Below are 20,825 nucleotides of genomic sequence, written 5' to 3' on the forward strand. Positions count from 1 at the left end.
GGGCTTATCTGGGAAGGGTTGTAAGGGGGGTGAGTATTTGGGAATACTCAGCAAGTGGGGGAATATCGAGCACAATAAAAACAACATGCATAAGTTTCGAACATAAAACATGACTTGCATCAACTTTTTCTTACCACATGCATAAACACTTACCAAGCACTGCGATTTATCTACCTTCTATGGTTTACTGACGTCAGTCCCTAATTTTTACTCCTCTAAGGGGGCGAGGCCGTATAGCGGTTATATCCCCCACCGCGTAAGGGTACGTCATGGTTGGGATTCCCACCCATATACGGTTGAATCCTCACAGTGCTTTTAAAAACCGTATGACAATACAAGAATGGGGTAGAAGAAAGATTGTACTCGACTATTTATTTTTCTTATAAAAACCAAAAACATGTATGCATAAATTCGAGATTTTCAAAGTTTAAAAAAATAGCCCACTTATAGTATTTATTTATGCTAGAAACGTAGGTGTTTGGCTTCGAGAATTGGATCGCTTCTTGCTCTTGCTCGGACAGCGCCTCGGCTTCGACTTTTTGTCTAACTTCGGGACGATTTTTGGGCAATATTTTGGCTAGGGAGAGTTGCTGAATTTCGATAATTTCAGCTCTGAATTTTCGAGAATTTGGGTGAGTTGAGTAGTGGGGGTGATGGAATATTTATAGGTGAAGGGAGGGGAGCTAAATTAGGTACTCAAATCATAACAAAATCATGCCAAATATCATAGGTTGACTCCAATATTCCTTGCTCTTTTTCGAAAATTCAGCTACTAAAGTTGTGAGATTCATTCTTGATCTCAATACCCTCCACAATTTCGAAAATATGGTGGCTATGGTAAGGATTCTTTTCTTTGTGCACAAGTTTGATGGTTATTTCTAATTTTCCTTGTATGCTTCCTTGTATCCATGTCTCACAACATCTAGGCATATATTTTAGGAGGATTTTCGAAAATCCTATGCAATATTATGTCTAGATTCTTGAGTCTTGCACAATCCTTCCATGATCTAGTATTATTCCCCACAATTTCGAAACTTACATGCACAAACCTAGATTTTATTGTCTTGATAATAAAGATTCTCAATCAACTAAATTTTCAATATTCATATCTTATTCTAGTACAAAGATCCAAGGTCCTAATTTCCTTGCAAATAATTAATTATATGGGGAAAAACCCGGTTATTACACAAATGAAAGAGCTGTGAGGACAGGCAGACTAAAGCAAATTATTTCTGATTGTCAAGAAAAATTTGTAGTTCACTTCGTTTTGGCAATATAGCTTATGGATTGACGGTAATGATATCATTCGGTACTCGGTAGGGATCTTAATTGTGGGGAGGCAAGTAGAAACAGGTTATCAACCTTGCAATCCAATTTCGTAGGAGGCAATTGACTAAAAATAATAGCTTTCAGTACCTCAAAATAACTTTAGGCAAGTCTTTAAAAGCTGATGGGTTCCCTAGTTCTAAAACTTTTTTGTGTACTTCTCTTGTCTCCTCCCTAGAAGGAGAATCAACAGCCAGCCAACATACTTCATGAAACACAAAAATATCTACTAAGCTCAAAATACTATACTACTGAGCAACATTTGCCCTGCACCATTTTATGCATTAATACTTTGTGTGACCAGTACATTACCACCAAATCACTGTCTTGGATGAAAAAAAATATGTCATTTGCAGACACACAAGTGTAAACATGGAATTCAAGTGATTCAAACAGAAGTTCCAGAGAATACAGTCTCATTGCCCCTTGGTCATTGAACTTTTGAAATTGGCCTTCGGATAGTTTTATCTTAATTGCCTAGATTACATATTAGACGTTCTTTCTAAAGCAGAAGGGAATAAAATGACTTTGAAGAAATAAATTAATTGAGCTATCAGAAGCGACCATATCTAATAATGAGAAAATAATAAACTTTTGTGGTGACATAACTGTTATAACATGAAATTGACTACTCTAAAAAATGGGTATGAAAACTATCAAGAATCAGCAGAAAAAGGGCTTGATCACTCACCTGTTGCCGGAAAAATAAACATGTTTGGATGATGACTGATTGTCAAGAGAATGCAGCATACCATTAAGTCTTTCAATTTCTGCATCCAAAAAGTTAAATTTCAGAATAAAGAACCTGCATGACAGCTATCTCGAGAATCCGAGACCCAAAAAACCAGAAACTCTAAAATAAAACCTTTTTTCAGTTTGAAGCTTCTGCAAAATATATCCAATGTCTTGGGTCTTCATCAACATCAGCTCTTCGTTATTGTACTTATTAGCCTGGCTCCTTTACAAAATCCACATTCAACAGCTAATATTCAAATTACACTCAAATAAATATCCTCAAAAGAGGACAGATAACCTCATAAAAATAAAATTTTCCAACTTACTCAGGTTTATGGACTCTGCCAACAGTTTTTGTTTTAATCATCTTGAAGTAAAATTCATCTGGGTTCCTCAATGCTGCTTTTTCCTTAAGTTTCTGTTATAAACACGCAGAAGCGACTTACCATAAAATAAGAACTCGCCAAATTTCGTTCATAAAATGCTACCAAAACCAACAAGACGCAGGGTAGTAGAAATTACCAGTAAAGTTTGCTCCTTCTGGTGATATGCTCGTGCACGAATGACATAATCTTTATGTTTTTCGAGCAGCCCAAATTTCCTTCTCAAATGCCTGGTACACACAACAAATCATCAATTGAGTGAACCGGAAATATACATCAAAATATTTCAAAACGGGCAATAGAGAAATTAATGGCCCCAAAAAATAATCACTTACGGCTGAGCGCGCTCCTTGTGAGCTTTTCTTGGAATAGCATTCCTTAAAGACGACATCTTTATGCTAGGAAAAAAAATCACAGAACTTTAAAATCAATTTACGCACTTCAGAAGGCAAAAACCACTACAGAAAACATCAAGGGCTAACAAAAATCTTGAGTTGAAATAATTTAACCGTGAAACAGGGAAGATTATCGGTACAGAAAAAAACAACGGATTTATTTCGTATTTACACCAAATTCAAAATAATTATTAAGCACAGAAGACTCACCTGTGGAAAGCGGTGAAGGCTTAGGTTTTAAAGGAGACACCAATGCAGAGAATCTTGATTTGATGAAAAGTATTTTACATTGTGGCAAAAAAATTATTCTAAATTGACTAAAATTCAATCATGCAAATTGGCTTCCGGATTGAGTGCAAAAACTTATGTGAGACGATATCACGAATCGTATTTTGTGAGATGGATATCTTATTTGGATCTTCCATGAAAATTATTACTTTTTATGCTAAGAGTATTATTTTTTATTGTTAATATCGGTAGGGTTGACCCGTCTCACAGATAAAGATTCGTGAGACCGTCTCACAAGAGATCTACTCCTGATTGAGTATACAAATACACACACAACACACAAAATTATGATATCACAGAAATAAAAAAAACAAAATCTTGATATTATATTAAAAAATTTAGAAATAATTTTTATATGATTAATAATTACTTAAATATGATAGTATTTTATTATTTCAAATTTATGAAATTGTTAGAGATGATATCATATTTTAAAAGATTAATTTGGTTTATAAACATAAAGAAATATTTATTAGCATATGATAATTATAGACGAACCACAAATTTTATAAAAATAGGCTTTGGCGATATTTTTTATTAAACAAAATAAAATATTTTATCATTTGTTTGAGCTGATTTTTGTTACATAAAAATTAGATAATGACATTAAATTTAATTACTCCAGGTCTCTTAATGTTTAATAATACTAATATCATTGTGCATGCAATTATTTGATTAGAGTTTCATTAATTTTTAGATTAAACAATGAAGATTGATATTGAAAATATTAATGATTCTCTTGTTATAGTTTGGAATTATTATTTAGATAATGAAAAGGGTAAGGCGACGGTTTCGCGATCCGTCATCGGAGGCTGCGTTTCATTCTAGAAGCGACGATTTTTCAACTCCCGTCGCTTATAGCGACGGTTCTTTGGAAGAAGACCGTCGCTATTTTTGCGACGATTTTAAGAAACCGTCGTTAATATTAAGCAACGGTTTATACAAAACCGTCGTTAATATTAGCGACGGTTTCGTAAAATCCGTCGCTATATTTAGCTTGACGGTTTTATGAAAACCGTTGCTTATCAAATTAAGCGACAATTTATTTAAACTGTCGCTCTATAGCAACTGTTTTGATAAAAACCCGTCGTCTTTAAAATTAAGCGACGGTTGATTGAAAACGGTCGCTAACATAGCGACGGTAGAATACAAGACCGTCGCACATGGGCGACAGTTTGTGGAATTGTCGCAATATTAGCTGTAGAACCCGTAAATCAGTCTACGTATAAGCCATGCATAATTCTAGATTTTTAAATTTAATTGACTTCATTGCATGATTATTTTAAATGCATTTCTTTGAATTTAATTATTTTATTAGTTCAGTTCAGTAGTTTGATTTTTAGCCTTTCAGTTATTTCAGTGAGGCCGGACCAGAGTTGGAGTTTTGAGACAGAATTTAAGATTTGAGAAATATTTCCAGGATTTAATTTAGCTAGCAAGTAAGTTAATTTAAGTTAAAAAGGAGGTTTGAGGATTTATTTTAATTATTTGAGGTGAGTAGAAAAATTAGTTCATTTAAGTTCTTAATTAAGGAATTAGTTCACTAAATTAATTAAAGGATTAGTGAGGCTTTTAAGGTTATTAATTTATTAGATAATCAACTTCTTCCCTACCTTTTATTAGTAGATTTCGGCCACCCCCTTAGAATACTAAACAATTCATTTGCCAACTCATCACCTTGACCACTTCTTGGTATTTAATTAATAGGATAATCCCTCCAATTTTTTTTAGCTCCAATTAATTAAATAATTAACATTCTCTTAGTCTAATAAGCTCAAGAAATCGGCCACACCTCATTCTAGATCCCTCCACCAACATTTGATAGCAACAAGAATTCAAAATTAAAATTTGAGTAGACTTGGTCTTGATTCTCCCTTATATTGTGCACCCCTTCTCCTCACCTTCATAACCACTCCATCACCCTCACTACCACCGAAAATCAGAGGTAAAAATAGAGAGAAAAGTCGTGAGTTTCATAGCCAAAAAGAGGAGAGAAAACCGAGAGCAAGAAAGGAAAGAAAGCGCTCCACCTCCTCCGTGCCGCGTCGTCGTCGTTTCGTTCGTTTTCTTTCGAAACGAAACCAAGGCATGTCTAGATTCTTTCAAACCTCAATCAAGTCATATTTATTAATTAATTTTGAGTACATGATCAGGTTTTATCAGTGCAAAAACCGAAACATGACAGCAATTTTCAGAAAGTTTTACATGCAGATTTTCGGCCCTTTGTTTCTTCATGCTTCACGATTTTCTTTGGTGTTGTGGTTTCAGGTATTGGTTCGATTCCAGGCTCCCAAGGCAACATCTAGACATAATCTAGGATGGATTAGGATCACTTTAGTCCATTATTTCAGCCCCCATGCTTTCTGTAAATCGAAATTGACAGAAAACATCCAACTTGTGATCTTTTGAGTTTCGAAATTTCAGTTTTCCTGTCAGGAGGGTTTGATCTGATCTTGGCTGCCCTAAGGGCTCTTAGCCATGGTTAGATCACTCCCCTAGCAAGTCTAAGACGTGACTAAGTCGCCCTTTTGGTGGCTTGGTCCATGGCTCCTCGGTTTTTAATCAAAACAACAAAACAGCCCCCTCCCCTTTCTCGCCCCTTCGGTTTTGACAGCACTTGTGCTTCGAGTTGGTTGGGTTAGTGTGGATCTTGGTTGGCCTATGGCCCTTAGCCACGGTTCATACCATGCCCCTAGATGTCTAGATCGTGACATGGTCAATCAAATGGCCACTGGAACGACACGAGACATCGATCAAAGCAAGACACTACACTTGCGCAGCTGCTGTATTTTTTTGACAGCAAGTATGCTGCTGTTCAGAGGCGTCGTTTGAGTTCTTGGTTGGCTTTTAGCCTATGGCCTTGGACTGGACAGTGCCCCATCGAGTTAGGAAGGTCATGTTTTCGACCGTTTGTGATTCGGATCATTTTTGAGGTCGTACCTGAATTTACGGTGCGATGTGCCAAATTGACTCTCGAAAGAGCGTTTCGTGTTTTGGCCTCCATTTCACCTAGATTTCGACCCTAATCATTTTAGGAGCATTATTTCAAGTTGTAGCATTTGCATGTTTTTCATGGCACAGTTAGGTTGCAGCGAGCCTGGGGACGATCCAATCCAATCCAGTTGGTAAAATTACAGGATTTTTCATTATGCCAGTTAAATTATATTACGTGCATGAAAACAGAAAATGATTATTTTTGAGATTTATGCGATATGGTTTGTGGTTCATTCACTATGTGGGAGTGTTATTTTATACGGTCGCCAGTGACCGATCAGTTCAGTATGATACCACCCGGTCGCCAGTGACCGGCCAGCTCAGTTCAGTTTCAGCCTCCCCGGTAGCTAGTTACCGATCAGTTTCAGCTTAGTGCAGTGGCCACAGGCGTAAAACATAATCTCTACAGAAAATTTTACCAGTTATTTCAGTACAGGCTCCAAGGAGCAAACATTTTTACTGTGATTATCAGTTCAGTTATGCACGTATTATAATTGCTCAGTACAGTTTATTTTCAGCATGAGTACAGATTATTTTCAGCATGCCTCATGACATGAGATTTTATCCCATGCATATTTTAATTCAGATTTTTACTCGTTACCTGCGATATATGCATGATGAGTCTTTAGGCTCACTAGACTTGATTGTTGTAGGTACTGATGAGGCCAGGGCCGAAGGCGGGGATCAGTGAGCCAGCTTGGGTCGGCAGTAGTGGCACCCGAGGACCTCAGTGCAGCAGTTGTTATTTTTTTTCCGCAAACATTTTATCAGTCGTTGGATAATTTTAAATTGTGATTCTTGGCAAACTTTATTTTCTTCCGCTGCGATATTTTAAACTTTGAACTGGATTTATCAGTTGATTTTATGAATGAGGCTATTTAAGTTCTTTTAAAAAGAAAAATTTTAATTTTCCGCAAATTTTCAAAGCAAGGATTTTCGGGCCTTCACAGTTGGTATCAGAGCCTATGTTCTTGTAAAGGGTTACACTACTACTGACCACGAGAAGCTCACGAAGTCACGCTTTCGGTTTGTAAGTGTTACTTTTCAGCATTTTATTTAAAGCATGAGTTATTTTGACAACATGCTTCCATGAAATAATTTCGACCAGATTTTCAGTATTTCAGTGTTCATTTCAAATAAATTAGGGAATTATGCATGTTGGTTACATATGGGTTACATGTTTGGAACATTATGCCTCCTAGACGCCTTGTTGAGCGCGCGAGGGATGATGAGCCCCGTCATGAGGACGGTGAGCATCAGAGGCAGGAGGGAAATGCACCTCCACCCCCACCGGACATAAATAAGAATTTTGCTATTGGGCATTAGGAGAGGTCGTAAATTATTTGACTATATTAATTTTTGGGTTAGTAGTACTGATGTTCTACTTATGAGCCATAAGTTAAACTTAAAAAAATTATGAATGTTTTCGGGACTTGTAGAATTTGTAAGAAATTAATGATGGTTTGTGGTTGCTAGTTGAATTAAATTTTTGAGGATTTCATGCAAGGATTAATGATTCGAAGACTACGACGATATTTGGAAGTATAAAACGTAGAATTTATTCAGGATACATGCTCTACCTAGTTAGATTTAAGGATGGAATTTCATGAATTGAGAATTTTAGGGGCGTAATTTTAATAACTAATAATTTGAGGACCTAAGTGCAAAACAAAAATTCTAAGGGACTATTTTTGAATTTACCAAATTTCGGGATTTAATTTTGAGTTCGAGAATTTAAAAGTTTAATGAGATAAAGATGGAAAATTTTATGGGGACAGTGATGCAAATTTCGAAGAGTTGTAGGGCCAAAATATAAATTTGGAGAACTGTAAGGGTCAGATTGCAAGTTTCAAAATTTTAAGGATGTAATTGCGAACCTTTGAGGAATACTTTGGATTTTAAGTATTTATAGAAATATAAGACGTGTTATTGGAATTAATTTTGGGTTTAATAAACTTAAGACTGTGGAACCTTATGATATGGGAAATCTATAAAATGAAAATGGGAATACTGAGGACTCATGGCTAATTGTGGATTTTTTTGAGATTTAGGAAAAATTGGACGACATTCGAGGAAAGTAAGAATTAATTTTACAATTTTAAGAAATTTGAGAACTTATTTAGTAGTAAGTGAGAATTGAACGGTTTAAATGGTAGGAATTTTCGGTTATTTAGGCTCGAAGGAAATATAGAATATTTAGATATTTGGGTTATAATGTTATAATGAATGGTAACCAAGGACATTGTAGGATGAATCAATCTTAGGTGTGAAAATTTAAGCGTTAGTGAAATAATGTTATGGCAAATTAAGAATTTAGAGTGATGAAGATTTAAGGTAAATTTGATCGGTTAGTTAAGTTATAACGATAAACATTGAGTTAGTAAATTTTTTGGAACATAAGTTTGATGTGTCACAAGTTTTAGTATGATCTTAATAGTTAAGATTATACCTTGTGAGAATTTAAAAATTTTAGGAAAGTTGGGTACGAGGGTGGTTAGTTTAATTGGTAGACGCACTAAGAGGTGGGGTAGACGCCTTGTCTTGAGAAATTTTGGAAGTCATTAACAAACTTGGGACTAAACGGATATGTGTATTGGAATTATTTTATTCAAAGCTATTTGGATTAGGTAAGTTTGAATTTCAAATTTATGGGATATTTGTTCATACGGAAATTTTGGGTGAAATAAAAACAAAAGAGAATTAGTTGTGTTCAATATAAGTTATCAATTGATGAATATTAAATTTTTTTTTATCAAGTAAGGAATCTAAAAGCTTGATATGAGGATTCTAGAATTCTATGGGTTATAAGTGAAATTGATTTAGTAAATTTAGTCTAATGCTATCATGGGCTAACTTATTAAGTTTATATGCTAGAATTAAGTAAGCATTAAGGACACATAAGAATGCGACACTTGTTCCAATAAGGAATCCCAGAGTTCTAGGCCTCAACTATATTGTAATTGGGAAGAGAATAGCTTGAGCAGGTAATCGATGCTAGAAGTGTTATTATTAAGGTAATAGGTCGATGAATATTACGAGTATAGTATAAGAAAAGTAAGGTGCGATAAGTTCGGACATCCATTTCTAGAAAGAAGAATTGTGAGGTAAGTCAAAATTCGGGGCTATAGCTGAATAGAACTACGTCACCATAAGTTGTTTTAAATTGCGATTCACACACGAGGATTTTGGTAGACAAATTTATTTAGGATTGAGGAGACGTAAGGACAATTTAATATTTATCTTATCAGAGTAGCGCATCGGAAGCGTGGATTATTAATATTCTAGAATTAAGATTCTAAACTTTTTGTTTATCAATGATAAGCGAATTTCGAGGACGAAATTTCTTTTAAGGGGAGAAGGATTGTAGAACCCGTAAATCAGTCTACGTATAAGCCATGCATAATTCTAGATTTTAAAATTTAATTGACTTCATTGCATGATTATTTTAAATGCATTTCTTTGAATTTAATTATTTTATTAGTTCAGTTCAATAGTTTGATTTTTAGCCTTTCAGTTATTTCAGTGAGGCCGGACCGGAGTTGGAGTTTTGAGATAGAATTTAAGATTTGAGAAATATTTCCAGGATTTAATTTAGCTAGCAAGTAAGTTAATTTAAGTTAAAAAGGAGGTTTGAGGATTTATTTTAATTATTTGAGGTGAGTAGAAAAATTAGTTCATTTAAGTTCTTAATTAAGGAATTAGTTCACTAAATTAATTAAAGGATTAGTGAGGCTTTTAAGGTTATTAATTTATTAGATAATCAACTTCTTCCCTACCTTTTATTAGTAGATTTCGGCCACCCCCTTAGAATACTAAACAATTCATTTGCCAACTCATCACCTTGACCACTTCTTGGTATTTAATTAATAGGATAATCCCTCCAATTTTTTTTAGCTCCAATTAATTAAATAATTAACATTCTCTTAGTCTAATAAGCTCAAGAAATCGGCCACACCTCATTCTAGATCCCTCCACCAACATTTGATAGCAACAAGAATTCAAAATTAAAATTTGAGTAGACTTGGTCTTGATTCTCCCTTATATTGTGCACCCCTTCTCCTCACCTTCATAACCACTCCATCACCCTCACTACCACCGAAAATCAGAGGTAAAAATAGAGAGAAAAGTCGTGAGTTTCATAGCCAAAAAGAGGACAGAAAACCGAGAGCAAGAAAGGAAAGAAAGCGCTCCACCTCCTCCGTGCCGCGTCGTCGTCGTTTCGTTCGTTTTCTTTCGAAACGAAACCAAGGCATGTCTAGATTCTTTCAAACCTCAATCAAGTCATATTATTAATTAATTTTGAGTACATGATCAGGTTTTATCAGTGCAAAAACCGAAACATGACAGCAATTTTCAGAAAGTTTTACATGCAGATTTTCGGCCCTTTGTTTCTTCATGCTTCACGATTTTCTTTGGTGTTGTGGTTTCAGGTATTGGTTCGATTCCAGGCTCCCAAGGCAACATCTAGACATAATCTAGGATGGATTAGGATCACTTTAGTCCATTATTTCAGCCCCCATGCTTTCTGTAAATCGAAATTGACAGAAAACATCCAACTTGTGATCTTTTGAGTTTCGAAATTTCAGTTTTCCTGTCAGGAGGGTTTGATCTGATCTTGGCTGCCCTAAGGGCTCTTAGCCATGGTTAGATCACTCCCCTAGCAAGTCTAAGACGTGACTAAGTCTCCCTTTTGGTGGCTTGGTCCATGGCTCCTCGGTTTTTAATCAAAACAACAAAACAGCCCCCTCCCCTTTCTCGCCCCTTCGGTTTTGACAGCACTTGTGCTTCGAGTTGGTTGGGTTAGTGTGGATCTTGGTTGGCCTATGGCCCTTAGCCACGGTTCATACCATGCCCCTAGATGTCTAGATTGTGACATGGTCAATCAAATGGCCAATGGAACGACACGAGACATCGATCAAAGCAAGACACTACACTTGCGCAGCTGCTGTATTTTTTTGACAGCAAGTATGCTGCTGTTCAGAGGCGTCGTTTGAGTTCTTGGTTGGCTTTTAGCCTATGGACTTGGACTGGACAGTGCCCTGAAGCAAGCAGGCTCTCGTCAAGTACCTCTTCAACTAGGTCGGAAGTTCATAATTGCATTAAAATAAAAGAAGAAATGCGGAGCGTAGTTGAAAGCACATCAGGGAGTTTGAGAAAAAGTTTTGGCTTATAGCCAAGCCAAGGGAACCATAGCATGGGGGGACGTCTAATCCTTTTGCCGGCGGCAAGAGATTTTAGGGCTTGTTGGAGCTTCTGAGCATAACGAATCGAAGCCCAGGTAACCTTGCATTTCTTTTTATAGGGGAATAAAGCTGGTTAGATGCGTGGGGCAGAGGGCTCGTAGTACCCCCTTTTTTTCTTTCAAAATGAAACGTCGATAAAGGACCAATAGCCCATTTTATACGGAAAGGCTAATCGCAGAAAAAATACAGGAACTCTTAAGGGACCTAGGCACCAAGGTTCCTGGGGGCTATCAGGCGGGAAAGAATCTACTTGATGAGCTCAACGCATCCATTCCCTTCCTCCCAGAACTCAACACTCACTCGACTTTTGCTGTTGCCAGGTGGAAGGGATCCTCGGGTGAGGAGCCCGACTGACTGAGCCTTTTTGTTTTTGTTTCAGGACGAATCTTCCGTGCTTGGTGGAGAAGAAGCGAACAAAGGTCGTGCCGTTCCAGTAGTGTTTGTGAATTAGTCCTTTTGAAGGCCAGAACCACACGTGCAAGTTTCCCTGCATGTGGCTCGTCCGTGCTTTTCGAGACGCTGCCTGTGCCCCCACTCATTCAATCACTTGCTTGTGATTGCAGCCATTCTCCGAAAAGGGAGAGGCCATGGAGTTAGGAAGGTCGTGTTTTCGACCGTTTGTGATTCGGATCATTTTTGAGGTCGTACCTGAATTTACGGTGCGATGTGCCAAATTGACTCTCGAAAGAGCGTTTCGTGTTTTGGCCTCCATTTCACCTAGATTTCGACCCTAATCATTTTAGGAGCATTATTTCAGTATTTTTAGGCTGCGTTTGGTTGGAAGGATAGGATAAACTAATGATTAGTACGTAAATGATAAAGAAAATAATTTTTGTAGGATTGTAATATATGATGTAAAATAATATTATGTTTGGTAAGATTTTTAAGTGTAGGATAATTTTGAATTTTTGGATGAAAAGACGAAATTGCCCTTCCCCTTCGCGACGGTGGTGGCCGGTCGGAAATGGTCTGCTGGAAAAGGGCAGTTTCCGGAAAATTAGCGACGGATTTTAAAAACCGTCGCTATTAGCGACGGTTTTTGAGAAACCGTCGCCGATCTGTTTTTGAATTATTTTAGTTACTAAAAAATTTGACATTTAGCGACCGTTTGAAAAAAAACGTCGCTATTTGCGACGGTTTTTTACAAACCATCGCTAAACAGCTGTCGGCCGGTGGTCCATCGCCTGTCGGCTGGTGCTCGGCCGCGGTTGGCGGTCCGTCGGCGGTCGACCGGTGGTCGGCCGGCGGCGGTTGTGGAGGCGGCAGTCGGTGGCGGGAAGTGGTGGTAAGTTTGATTTTAGGCGGGAAGTGGTGGTGAGTTTGAATTTAGGAGAAGGGTAAAATTTGAAAAATAGGAGGTATTAAGAGTGGGATAAATAATCCTAGGGGGTGAGGAGGTATTATTTTAACCTACCTAATATAACCTAATCATTCATAGGAGGGATTGACTTGGTTAAATAATCACCCCAACCAAACGCCGAATAGAGTAGGATAAAATTATCTATCCTACCCAATCACCCCAACCAAACGTTACCTTAGCGTATTTTAATCATGACTAAATGACGGTTCAGCGTTGGTTCGGTTTTGGTTCAGAGTCATGATTAAATACGAAGTCATTAGGCGTCATAGTCGCATCTTTTGTACGTAAATTGCATAGTTGGTCAAGTTGTAGCATTTGCATGTTTTTCATGGCACAGTTAGGTTGCAGCGAGCCTGGGGACGATCCAATCCAATCCAGTTGGTAAAATTACAGGATTTTTCATTATGCCAGTTAAATTATATTACGTGCATGAAAACAGAAAATGATTATTTTTGAGATTTATGCGATATGGCTTGTGGTTCATTCACTATGTGGGAGTGTTATTTTTTACGGTCGCCAGTGACCGATCAGTTCAGTATGGTACCACCCGGTCGCCAGTGACCGGCCAGCTCAATTCAGTTTCAGCCTCCTCGGTAGCCAGTTACCGATCAGTTTCAGCTTAGTGCAGTGGCCACAGGTTATAGCGACGGGTGTTAGTAAATTGTCGCTAAATTTAATAGGCGACGATTATTAAAACCGTCGTTATATAGAAAAACCGTCGCTATAATTGCGATGGTTTTATTAAAACTGTCGCTATGCCTTCCGTTTTTTTTGTGGGACCCTTAACTCCTAATCGTGATTAAAATGCAATTAGATTAGGATTAATTAATTACAGCGGAAAACTAGTTAAAATTTTCTTTACAATGAGCCCAAAACATATTATTTGAATACTAAAAATAGTATTTCATCTTACATCATAAAACATGCCCACACGTAATCAAAACCAACTAAATACAAACAAACAATCATATCCTCGGGACATGCCTCGGTATATAGATACATATTCATATATACTGGGAAACAACCAATAAACCTCAACTCAACCATGACTTCCTCCAGAAGTACTATCTCCGGTCTCCTAATAACTCGAAGTACCTGTCATTGTCAACATACAAAGACAACAACAGCCCCCTCTAGGGTGAGCAAAGCTCAGTCTGAAGCAACCACAATATATACCACAAATATATAAACAATGATATATGATATGCAATGCATGTATGTCGTCGAGGTATCAGGTCAAATGTCCATCCACTGAGCACATGTCAGAATCAAACAAATCTCTATCAAATCAATGCTCGAGCTGGCACGCCGACCTCAATCAGAGATACTCGTATGATAGCGTCGAAAAAGCGCCATCAAATCCCGAATCTCAATCAATCATCGGGGCCACAAATGACTATGCTTTAAGGGTCATATAATACCAAACATAGCATCGTGTTCACAAACCCCATAATCAAATCAAATCATATCAGGGTATCCAAGGATCATAGCTCAACGTTCATGTCATGTATGCCATATAAAATCAACAAATAAAGCATATAGACATGTATTCTCAATCCATTCATTCACACATATATCATAATACAGATACCTGTTGTATGTTACTCGATCGCAACATACCTCAATTCTTCGTTTCCAGTCCACTGTAGCTTTAGATTTCAGTATAAAAATCTATCTACATCAATAGCATATTCATTTCAATCAATAACCTAATTCAAAATCAATAATATAAGTTTCAAATATCTTTTGAAACTTCAAAATTTGATATCAAATTCAAATTGTAGCATCATTCAATTCCAACTTCAAAAGTTAGTTTCTTGTCGGTTATTCTACTGCTTATATTTATCAGAATTAATAAAAACTGACAAATAATTCTCCAATCTCAATCCAACGATTAAAATTCTCTAATTATAATAAATTAATAATAATTCAAAATAACATCACTATAATCTTCTCTACTTTGTTAAAATCATACACTACTCAACAATTTTCAATTTTGGTATGATTTAACAATTTATCGGATTTATTCCAAAAATCGACGAATTTAAAACATCATCAAAAATATAAAATTTATACCTCAAATCGAAGACCTCGTGTCAACGATCCCAGAACTGAAATCGGTTCATCGATTAGATAAACCGATAAATCGCACGATCGAAAAGAAAAAATCAAAACTCTTAATATTCCCTCGTTCTCTCGACTCACTGCAAGAGTCGAATGAATTGATTCATATTTATCTTTTTTGTTTTTTGTTTTTTTTAATAATATTATATTATTTACGAAATTGCCATCATTGCCATCACATAATTACGAAAATGCCATCAAATATTTACGAAAATGCCATCACATAATTACGAAAATACCATTGACATTTTAGCATCGGTATATCATTTTGGACCAGTCAAACGATCCAATTTTTCAAAACTCAAAACATGAAACTTCTATATCTTTGAGTTTTCTTCGTTATATCTAAATCTCAAATCATTTGGACTTCATATGAAAAAGATATGTCACTAGTTATCATTTTACCCTTAAAATTTATTCATTATTTTTTAACTTATTTACCAAAATGCCATCAAAACTATTTTACAAGTGTTTAGTCTCGGGGTCTCACATTTTTTTAGTGAACCGCTGAAACGTCTGCCTTTTTATTGCTTAAAAAGTACTAGAAATTTTTTTTTTCTAAACTTCGGCCATCACATAAAATATTTTGCTCTTTAAAATAAAACATCCATCAATTAGCATTTTGAAAATCACGTGAAATAGTGTTGAAAATAAAATCATCTATTGTTTTACCCAACCTAAAAAGCAATAATTTGAAAAGAATAGCCCATACTAAACCTTTCAAAAAGAATCTCTCAAAACCATAAATAAAATGTCGTAAAAATATTTAACTTAAAATCGTAAACTTAAATGCGGAAATAGAAGCGCTGGTCCTCGGGTTATGTGCACCGACAGTCCAGCAAAGTCACCCATCAAGCCCTCCAACATCATAATTATTAATATCACCTGCATCAACACACCTAGTGAGTCTAAAGACTCAACACATCCACGTAATACAGTTAACATATAACAGTGAAAAATACTTGTACTTAAAATATCATTTTCTTAATAATGCATAAACTTTAAACTTAAACTTTTTCAAAACATAAACATTTCCTACCCATAAACATATCACATAAACATATTCATATTCGTATCCATATTCGTATTCATATTCATATCCTTGTTCGTGTTTTGTTGAATTCAGATCGTGATTGTGACTCGTATTCTTAATCGTATTGGACGATGGATCCATCTAAAGAAAACCACAGTACTGGGCGGCGGGGACACCAGCAACACTCTCACCGGTCAACTGGGCCTTGGCCTTCGTATTAACATATCATGGCATTGGAAATACGATCGTCGGGACTCTCTCTGGGGCCTTTTCCCATAAATGGGCTCCCTCTGGGGCCTTCTCCCCTCATGACATATTCATCATATTCATCATATTCGTATTCGTATTCGTATCAACAGAAACACGATCGTCGGGCTCCCACTGGGACCATAACCCTCACGATATTTCCAACATATTGCAGTAGTCGCAATCCCTTCACGTCCTTCAACATGTTTAAAAACATGCATATAATATTATTTTATTTTGAAACCAAGCATGCAACATGTCTTTTAAATGCCCATATTTAAATCATAAAAATCATAGACATTTAAAAATCATAACTTAACATATTAAAAATCATTTTGAAAATTTTAAAATAAACATTTTTACATCATAAATGTTTAAAATAAACATTTAATAAACTTTTGAAATAAACGTTTTAGCATATTATCAAAAATCAATAAACATCTTATCTTAAAAATCCATAAACATTTAAAATTGACATATTAACATATAAACATCCATAATCATTGAAAATAATCATATTAGCAAATAAAATAGCATTTAGGACACTGCCATGACGTTTACTAATTTCTAGTTGTAAAAATACCGTTTTACCCATGGATGTAAAATTTTTCGGTTTTGACATTTTCTTAATTTTATTGACTCTAAAATGTCCCAAATAATTATTTAAGCTTACATGAATTTTCTCATATTTTTATTTAGCCTAATTCGATGAATTTTAAATTAATCTTTAAATGTGACGTATTAATGTGTTTTAATCCCGAATTAAACCAAACCTTAATATAAAATTCTCAAATTAAAAACTTAGACTTCTAATAATTATTTAAGCTTAAATATAATTTTTCATAATTTTATAAAGCTTAAAACTAGGCGTTTCAATTAACTCGTTAATTAGCGTTTCGTACGGCGATTAAATCCCGAATAAATCCAAAACTCATTATTTTGATCCCAAATTTTTAACATAACATTTTTATTATTTATTCTACTCTTCCATGTCATGCGCCACCCCCGTGGACCCATGGAATCAATTTTGGCTTAATTAATCTCGTTTTTGACCCTTCGACGAACACACCGAGCCATCTCCTAATTTACACGAGCCACGCCCGAGCCAACTTGAACCAAAAACCTAGCCAACCCATCTAGGGACCCTACTGTGCAAGCCCATCCCCAAAACATGACCCTAACCCGCTCAAAAATCCTACTGAACTTGACCCAATTTTCTGCATATGTGTGTGTCTTGTGTTACCTTGATCCATTGAACTCCTACCTAGGCTAGGACTCCTCCCAACCCTCAACCATCGAGACAACCTGACCCTAACTGACCCTGGACCACGCCCAAACAATACCCAGACCAACCCAACCACTAGAACCAGGGCTGCGAACTACTGAACCCCATGACAGCAGCCGCGCGTTCCCTGCTCCTCTTCACGTTTACCTATTTTGCTTGTGCCAGCAGTGCCCCAAGCCACTCCAGCCCATGCCCAGACCCTTGTGCACCCTCTTAGGACCCTAAGGACCTAGCCCAGCCCAGAGCCCCCTGGCCGAGCCACTTTCCCCCTGAACCAGCAGCAAACCTGCGCTGCCTTTCATGGGGCTTCACGGGTTGGAGTCCTAGCTTGCTAGGACTCCTTCCCAGCCTCTTGTCTCGAGTCGTAGCATGGCTAGGACTCTTTCCTTGACCCAACCACCCCTCTGGCTAGCCCTGGTCCCAAGCCAATAGCAAGCCAAGCCCTCGATGATCCAAAACCGTACCCATCAACCCCAAGACAGCAACCTGGTCCCAACATGTTTTCTTTCTCGTTTGCAGCGTTTTTAGTGTTTCCTAGGACCCCTAAACTTGTGTAAAACTTGCACCTTAACATCTTAATTCATGGCAGCCTCTTTACCACACAATATACAATAAATTTGGAATAAAAACATGCTTGAAAATTTCATGTGATGCACAAAAACGAAAATACACAAAAGTGACACTTGTTTTGCAAACTTTTCATGCATACAAAAATACTATGGTTTGATGATGGTTTGAAGAAAGAATAGGCGTGCCTTTGCGTTTAAAACGCATGAAAAACCGTTGACGATTGTGAAGAACGACGACGACGGGACCTTGGCTAGAAGCCCTTAGCAATTCTCGAATTTTTGCCTCAATAATTAAGCATGTGTGTGCCGTGTATTGGTGAGGAGATTTTCTGAAATTGAGGAGTGTGTGGCCGTGTATTTGATTTGGTATTGTGTAGGGTTTTTGGGTGACTTGCACAATTTATACTAATTAAATCACTAATTAAGGCTTAGGCCTATTAAGCAAAATTTAGGCCCATTAGTGACAAATTAAAATACTAAAAATAATTTGGTTTAAATAAATTTGTGGATTTAATAGCCGGGTTGTCAAAAAGTTCGTATTTTAGTTGAAAAACCAACACCGATAAAATTTACATCCTGACGCATAAAATCACCTCAAAACTCCTTATTTTCACAAAAAATAATAAAAAGCATCTCCCAACCTTTAAATAATTAAAAACAACTATTTAATAAAAATCATTTTCTAATTTTCAGCCCTCGGTATCCGTTCCTCGATCGCAACTCGAATAACCTTTAAAAATACATTTTAATGCAACAATGTAGAAAAATACATTTTAAAGGTTATTCGAGTTGCGATCGAGGAACGGAGACCGAGGGTTTAAAAATACATTTTAATACAACAATGTAGAAAAATATATTTTAAACATGCAATTATGCACTACATAATTAATTATGCAGTTAAAACATTTATTTAAAATACAAGAGAATTTAATAATTGCATGCATGTGGTTTTCATGAAATTTTAAATTTTCGGGGTGTTACAGCCGTGCTATGAATGACAGTTGTAAGTTTATCCACTCTCAAATCCAAATCACGTTCTAATAACTTCACTACTCTATTCTTCAATTCTAAAGCCATCAATCTTTGTTCCTGAAGTAACAATCAATATCTCATCCAATAATCGGACAGCATAAATCTTCAATGGCTTATAAAAAAACATGGTCTGAATCTCTTTCAGCCGATAAAAGATCATTTTCCACGAACTTAAGAATCTCTTTATTCGTGTTTAATAGTAATTCTTGAACTTCCTTATGAAACCCATTAAAGTAAACATTGATCAACATCGAACTCAAGGCAGATTCTTGAGGCAGACCCCTGCCTAAACAAACCCCACCCAATTCAATGTTGACTATCTTACATTCAAACAACCTTTTTATCAAATCTAGAAATGTCTTATCTTCAATTTTCTCAGCCAGTATCAAAAACAACTTATCAATATGGCCAGAAATAAATAATTCACGATCAAATTTAACAATAAATCACCAACTTGGGTTCACCACCGAATTCTTTAAATACCAAATCGATGTGTGGCGGCCCAAGTTTGCTCGCTTGTCATAGCAAAAGGTAGCAAACCTAAAAACTTATGCATAAACCATAAAACTTGTTTGAACTCTCTGTTAGAGTAGGTGCCCGTCGAGCCAAGTGTTGTCCGAGTGTTCACAATGAAACTCTATGTATAAGCAATCTTTATTTTAGTAATATTTGATATTATTATTTTGGCACATCTTTATCTGTATACCCATGCTAGTTGCATAGATAAAGCCCTTGAATATACAAATAGTAGAAAGAATATGATATGCTCATATGATGAGTATCATGAAACTCATATTTGTAATACTGTATATTCTAAATGGTTCCTAGTCGATTCAGCCGCCACTAAGAATCATATAGGCCGCTCGAGTTCGAGACTAGTATCTGCGATGTGAGTACCATGTTTCATTGGTAGGGGACATTGTGATGTCCGAACATGCAGATAGGTGCTCCTTGAAGAGTGCACTGAACAACCCTTCATAAAAGGACTTTCCAAGTGGTTCTCACTTATCGAGTGGAAATGTCTTAGTTTATGGTTGTACAGAATTAGTCCTTATGACCCGGGACAACATTGAGACTCTATGTGCTAGAATTACACTTTGACTTGTTTACCGACTCTCATGGGTCATCAGGTGGCAAGGTTGGGTGTTCTGTCGAAACACATAGGAGTCGATGCATTGTAGTCGGGGATTCACCGCTTACCTTCGGGTATGGATATCCTATGTGTTATCATGTGTATATAGGTTGAAATCTCTGGCCAGAGTATGGTGGTAATTATGAAAGGGGTTTCATAGATTACACCATCGATGCAACTACGACATGACACATAGTATCGATTCATTGACAAATCTCGATAAACCAATGGTTGTCGAATCGATCGGGATATATGAGTTGAAGGGACCGTACTGTACGCTAACCATAATAGAATGGTTCTTGCAGGCACTATCATTTGATACCTAGGGAATCATGTAAGCGATGCTGCTAGGCGTTTAACATGATTGGTTGGGTACTATCAGACTTGAGTTCTGACGTTCTTATTATCAAGGTGTTGATAAATAAGAATGAAGCAATTGGGGTATGCTCATATAAGGACATGTTTAGTCCGAATCACATAGAGATGTGAACCATCGGCTAGTTGTATCAATGAACCATTGAGGGCCACACAAGTACTAGCTTTCTAGATCCCGTTGAGAAGTAAAAAATAGTTCAATGTGTTGAACGACTTATAAACGAGTTTATAAGCGTAAGGAAAATTAGAAGTATGACTTCTATAAAGGAGAAAATAGTTCAATGTGTTGAACGACTTATAAATGA

General features: G+C 36.5%; 1 protein-coding gene across 1 annotated transcript; it reads right to left on the bottom strand.

The window, feature by feature from the left end:
- Window positions 1-1,409: 1,409 nt before the first annotated feature.
- LOC140820691 (probable U3 small nucleolar RNA-associated protein 11) lies at window positions 1,410-3,152 on the bottom strand. Its single transcript, XM_073181018.1, has 7 exons — window positions 3,050-3,152; window positions 2,780-2,842; window positions 2,584-2,674; window positions 2,388-2,479; window positions 2,172-2,284; window positions 2,018-2,096; window positions 1,410-1,500 (listed from the first exon to the last, which is right to left on the bottom strand). Exons 2-7 carry the CDS (start codon window positions 2,833-2,835, stop codon window positions 1,410-1,412), a joined length of 522 nt encoding a protein of 173 aa, XP_073037119.1. The 5' UTR covers window positions 2,836-2,842; window positions 3,050-3,152.
- Between the last annotated feature and the right edge of the window lie 17,673 nt (window positions 3,153-20,825).

The sequence above is a fragment of the Primulina eburnea genome, unplaced genomic scaffold (genome assembly GCF_022965805.1).
Source record: "Primulina eburnea isolate SZY01 unplaced genomic scaffold, ASM2296580v1 ctg1360_ERROPOS210268, whole genome shotgun sequence".
NCBI classification, from domain to species: domain Eukaryota; kingdom Viridiplantae; phylum Streptophyta; class Magnoliopsida; order Lamiales; family Gesneriaceae; genus Primulina; species Primulina eburnea.

Bases quoted from the DNA above. Each gene is read 5' to 3' on its own strand.
- LOC140820691 (XM_073181018.1), bottom strand. From the start codon at position 2,835: ATGTCGTCTTTAAGGAATGCTATTCCAAGAAAAGCTCACAAGGAGCGC. The intron at 2,285-2,387 runs GTAAGTTGGAAA...GATTTTGTAAAG, and splicing joins GGCAGAGTCCATAAACCTGA to GAGCCAGGCTAATAAGTACA. The intron at 1,501-2,017 runs GTGAGTGATCAA...TTCTCCTTCTAG, and splicing joins GTTTATTTTTCCGGCAACAG to GGAGGAGACAAGAGAAGTAC.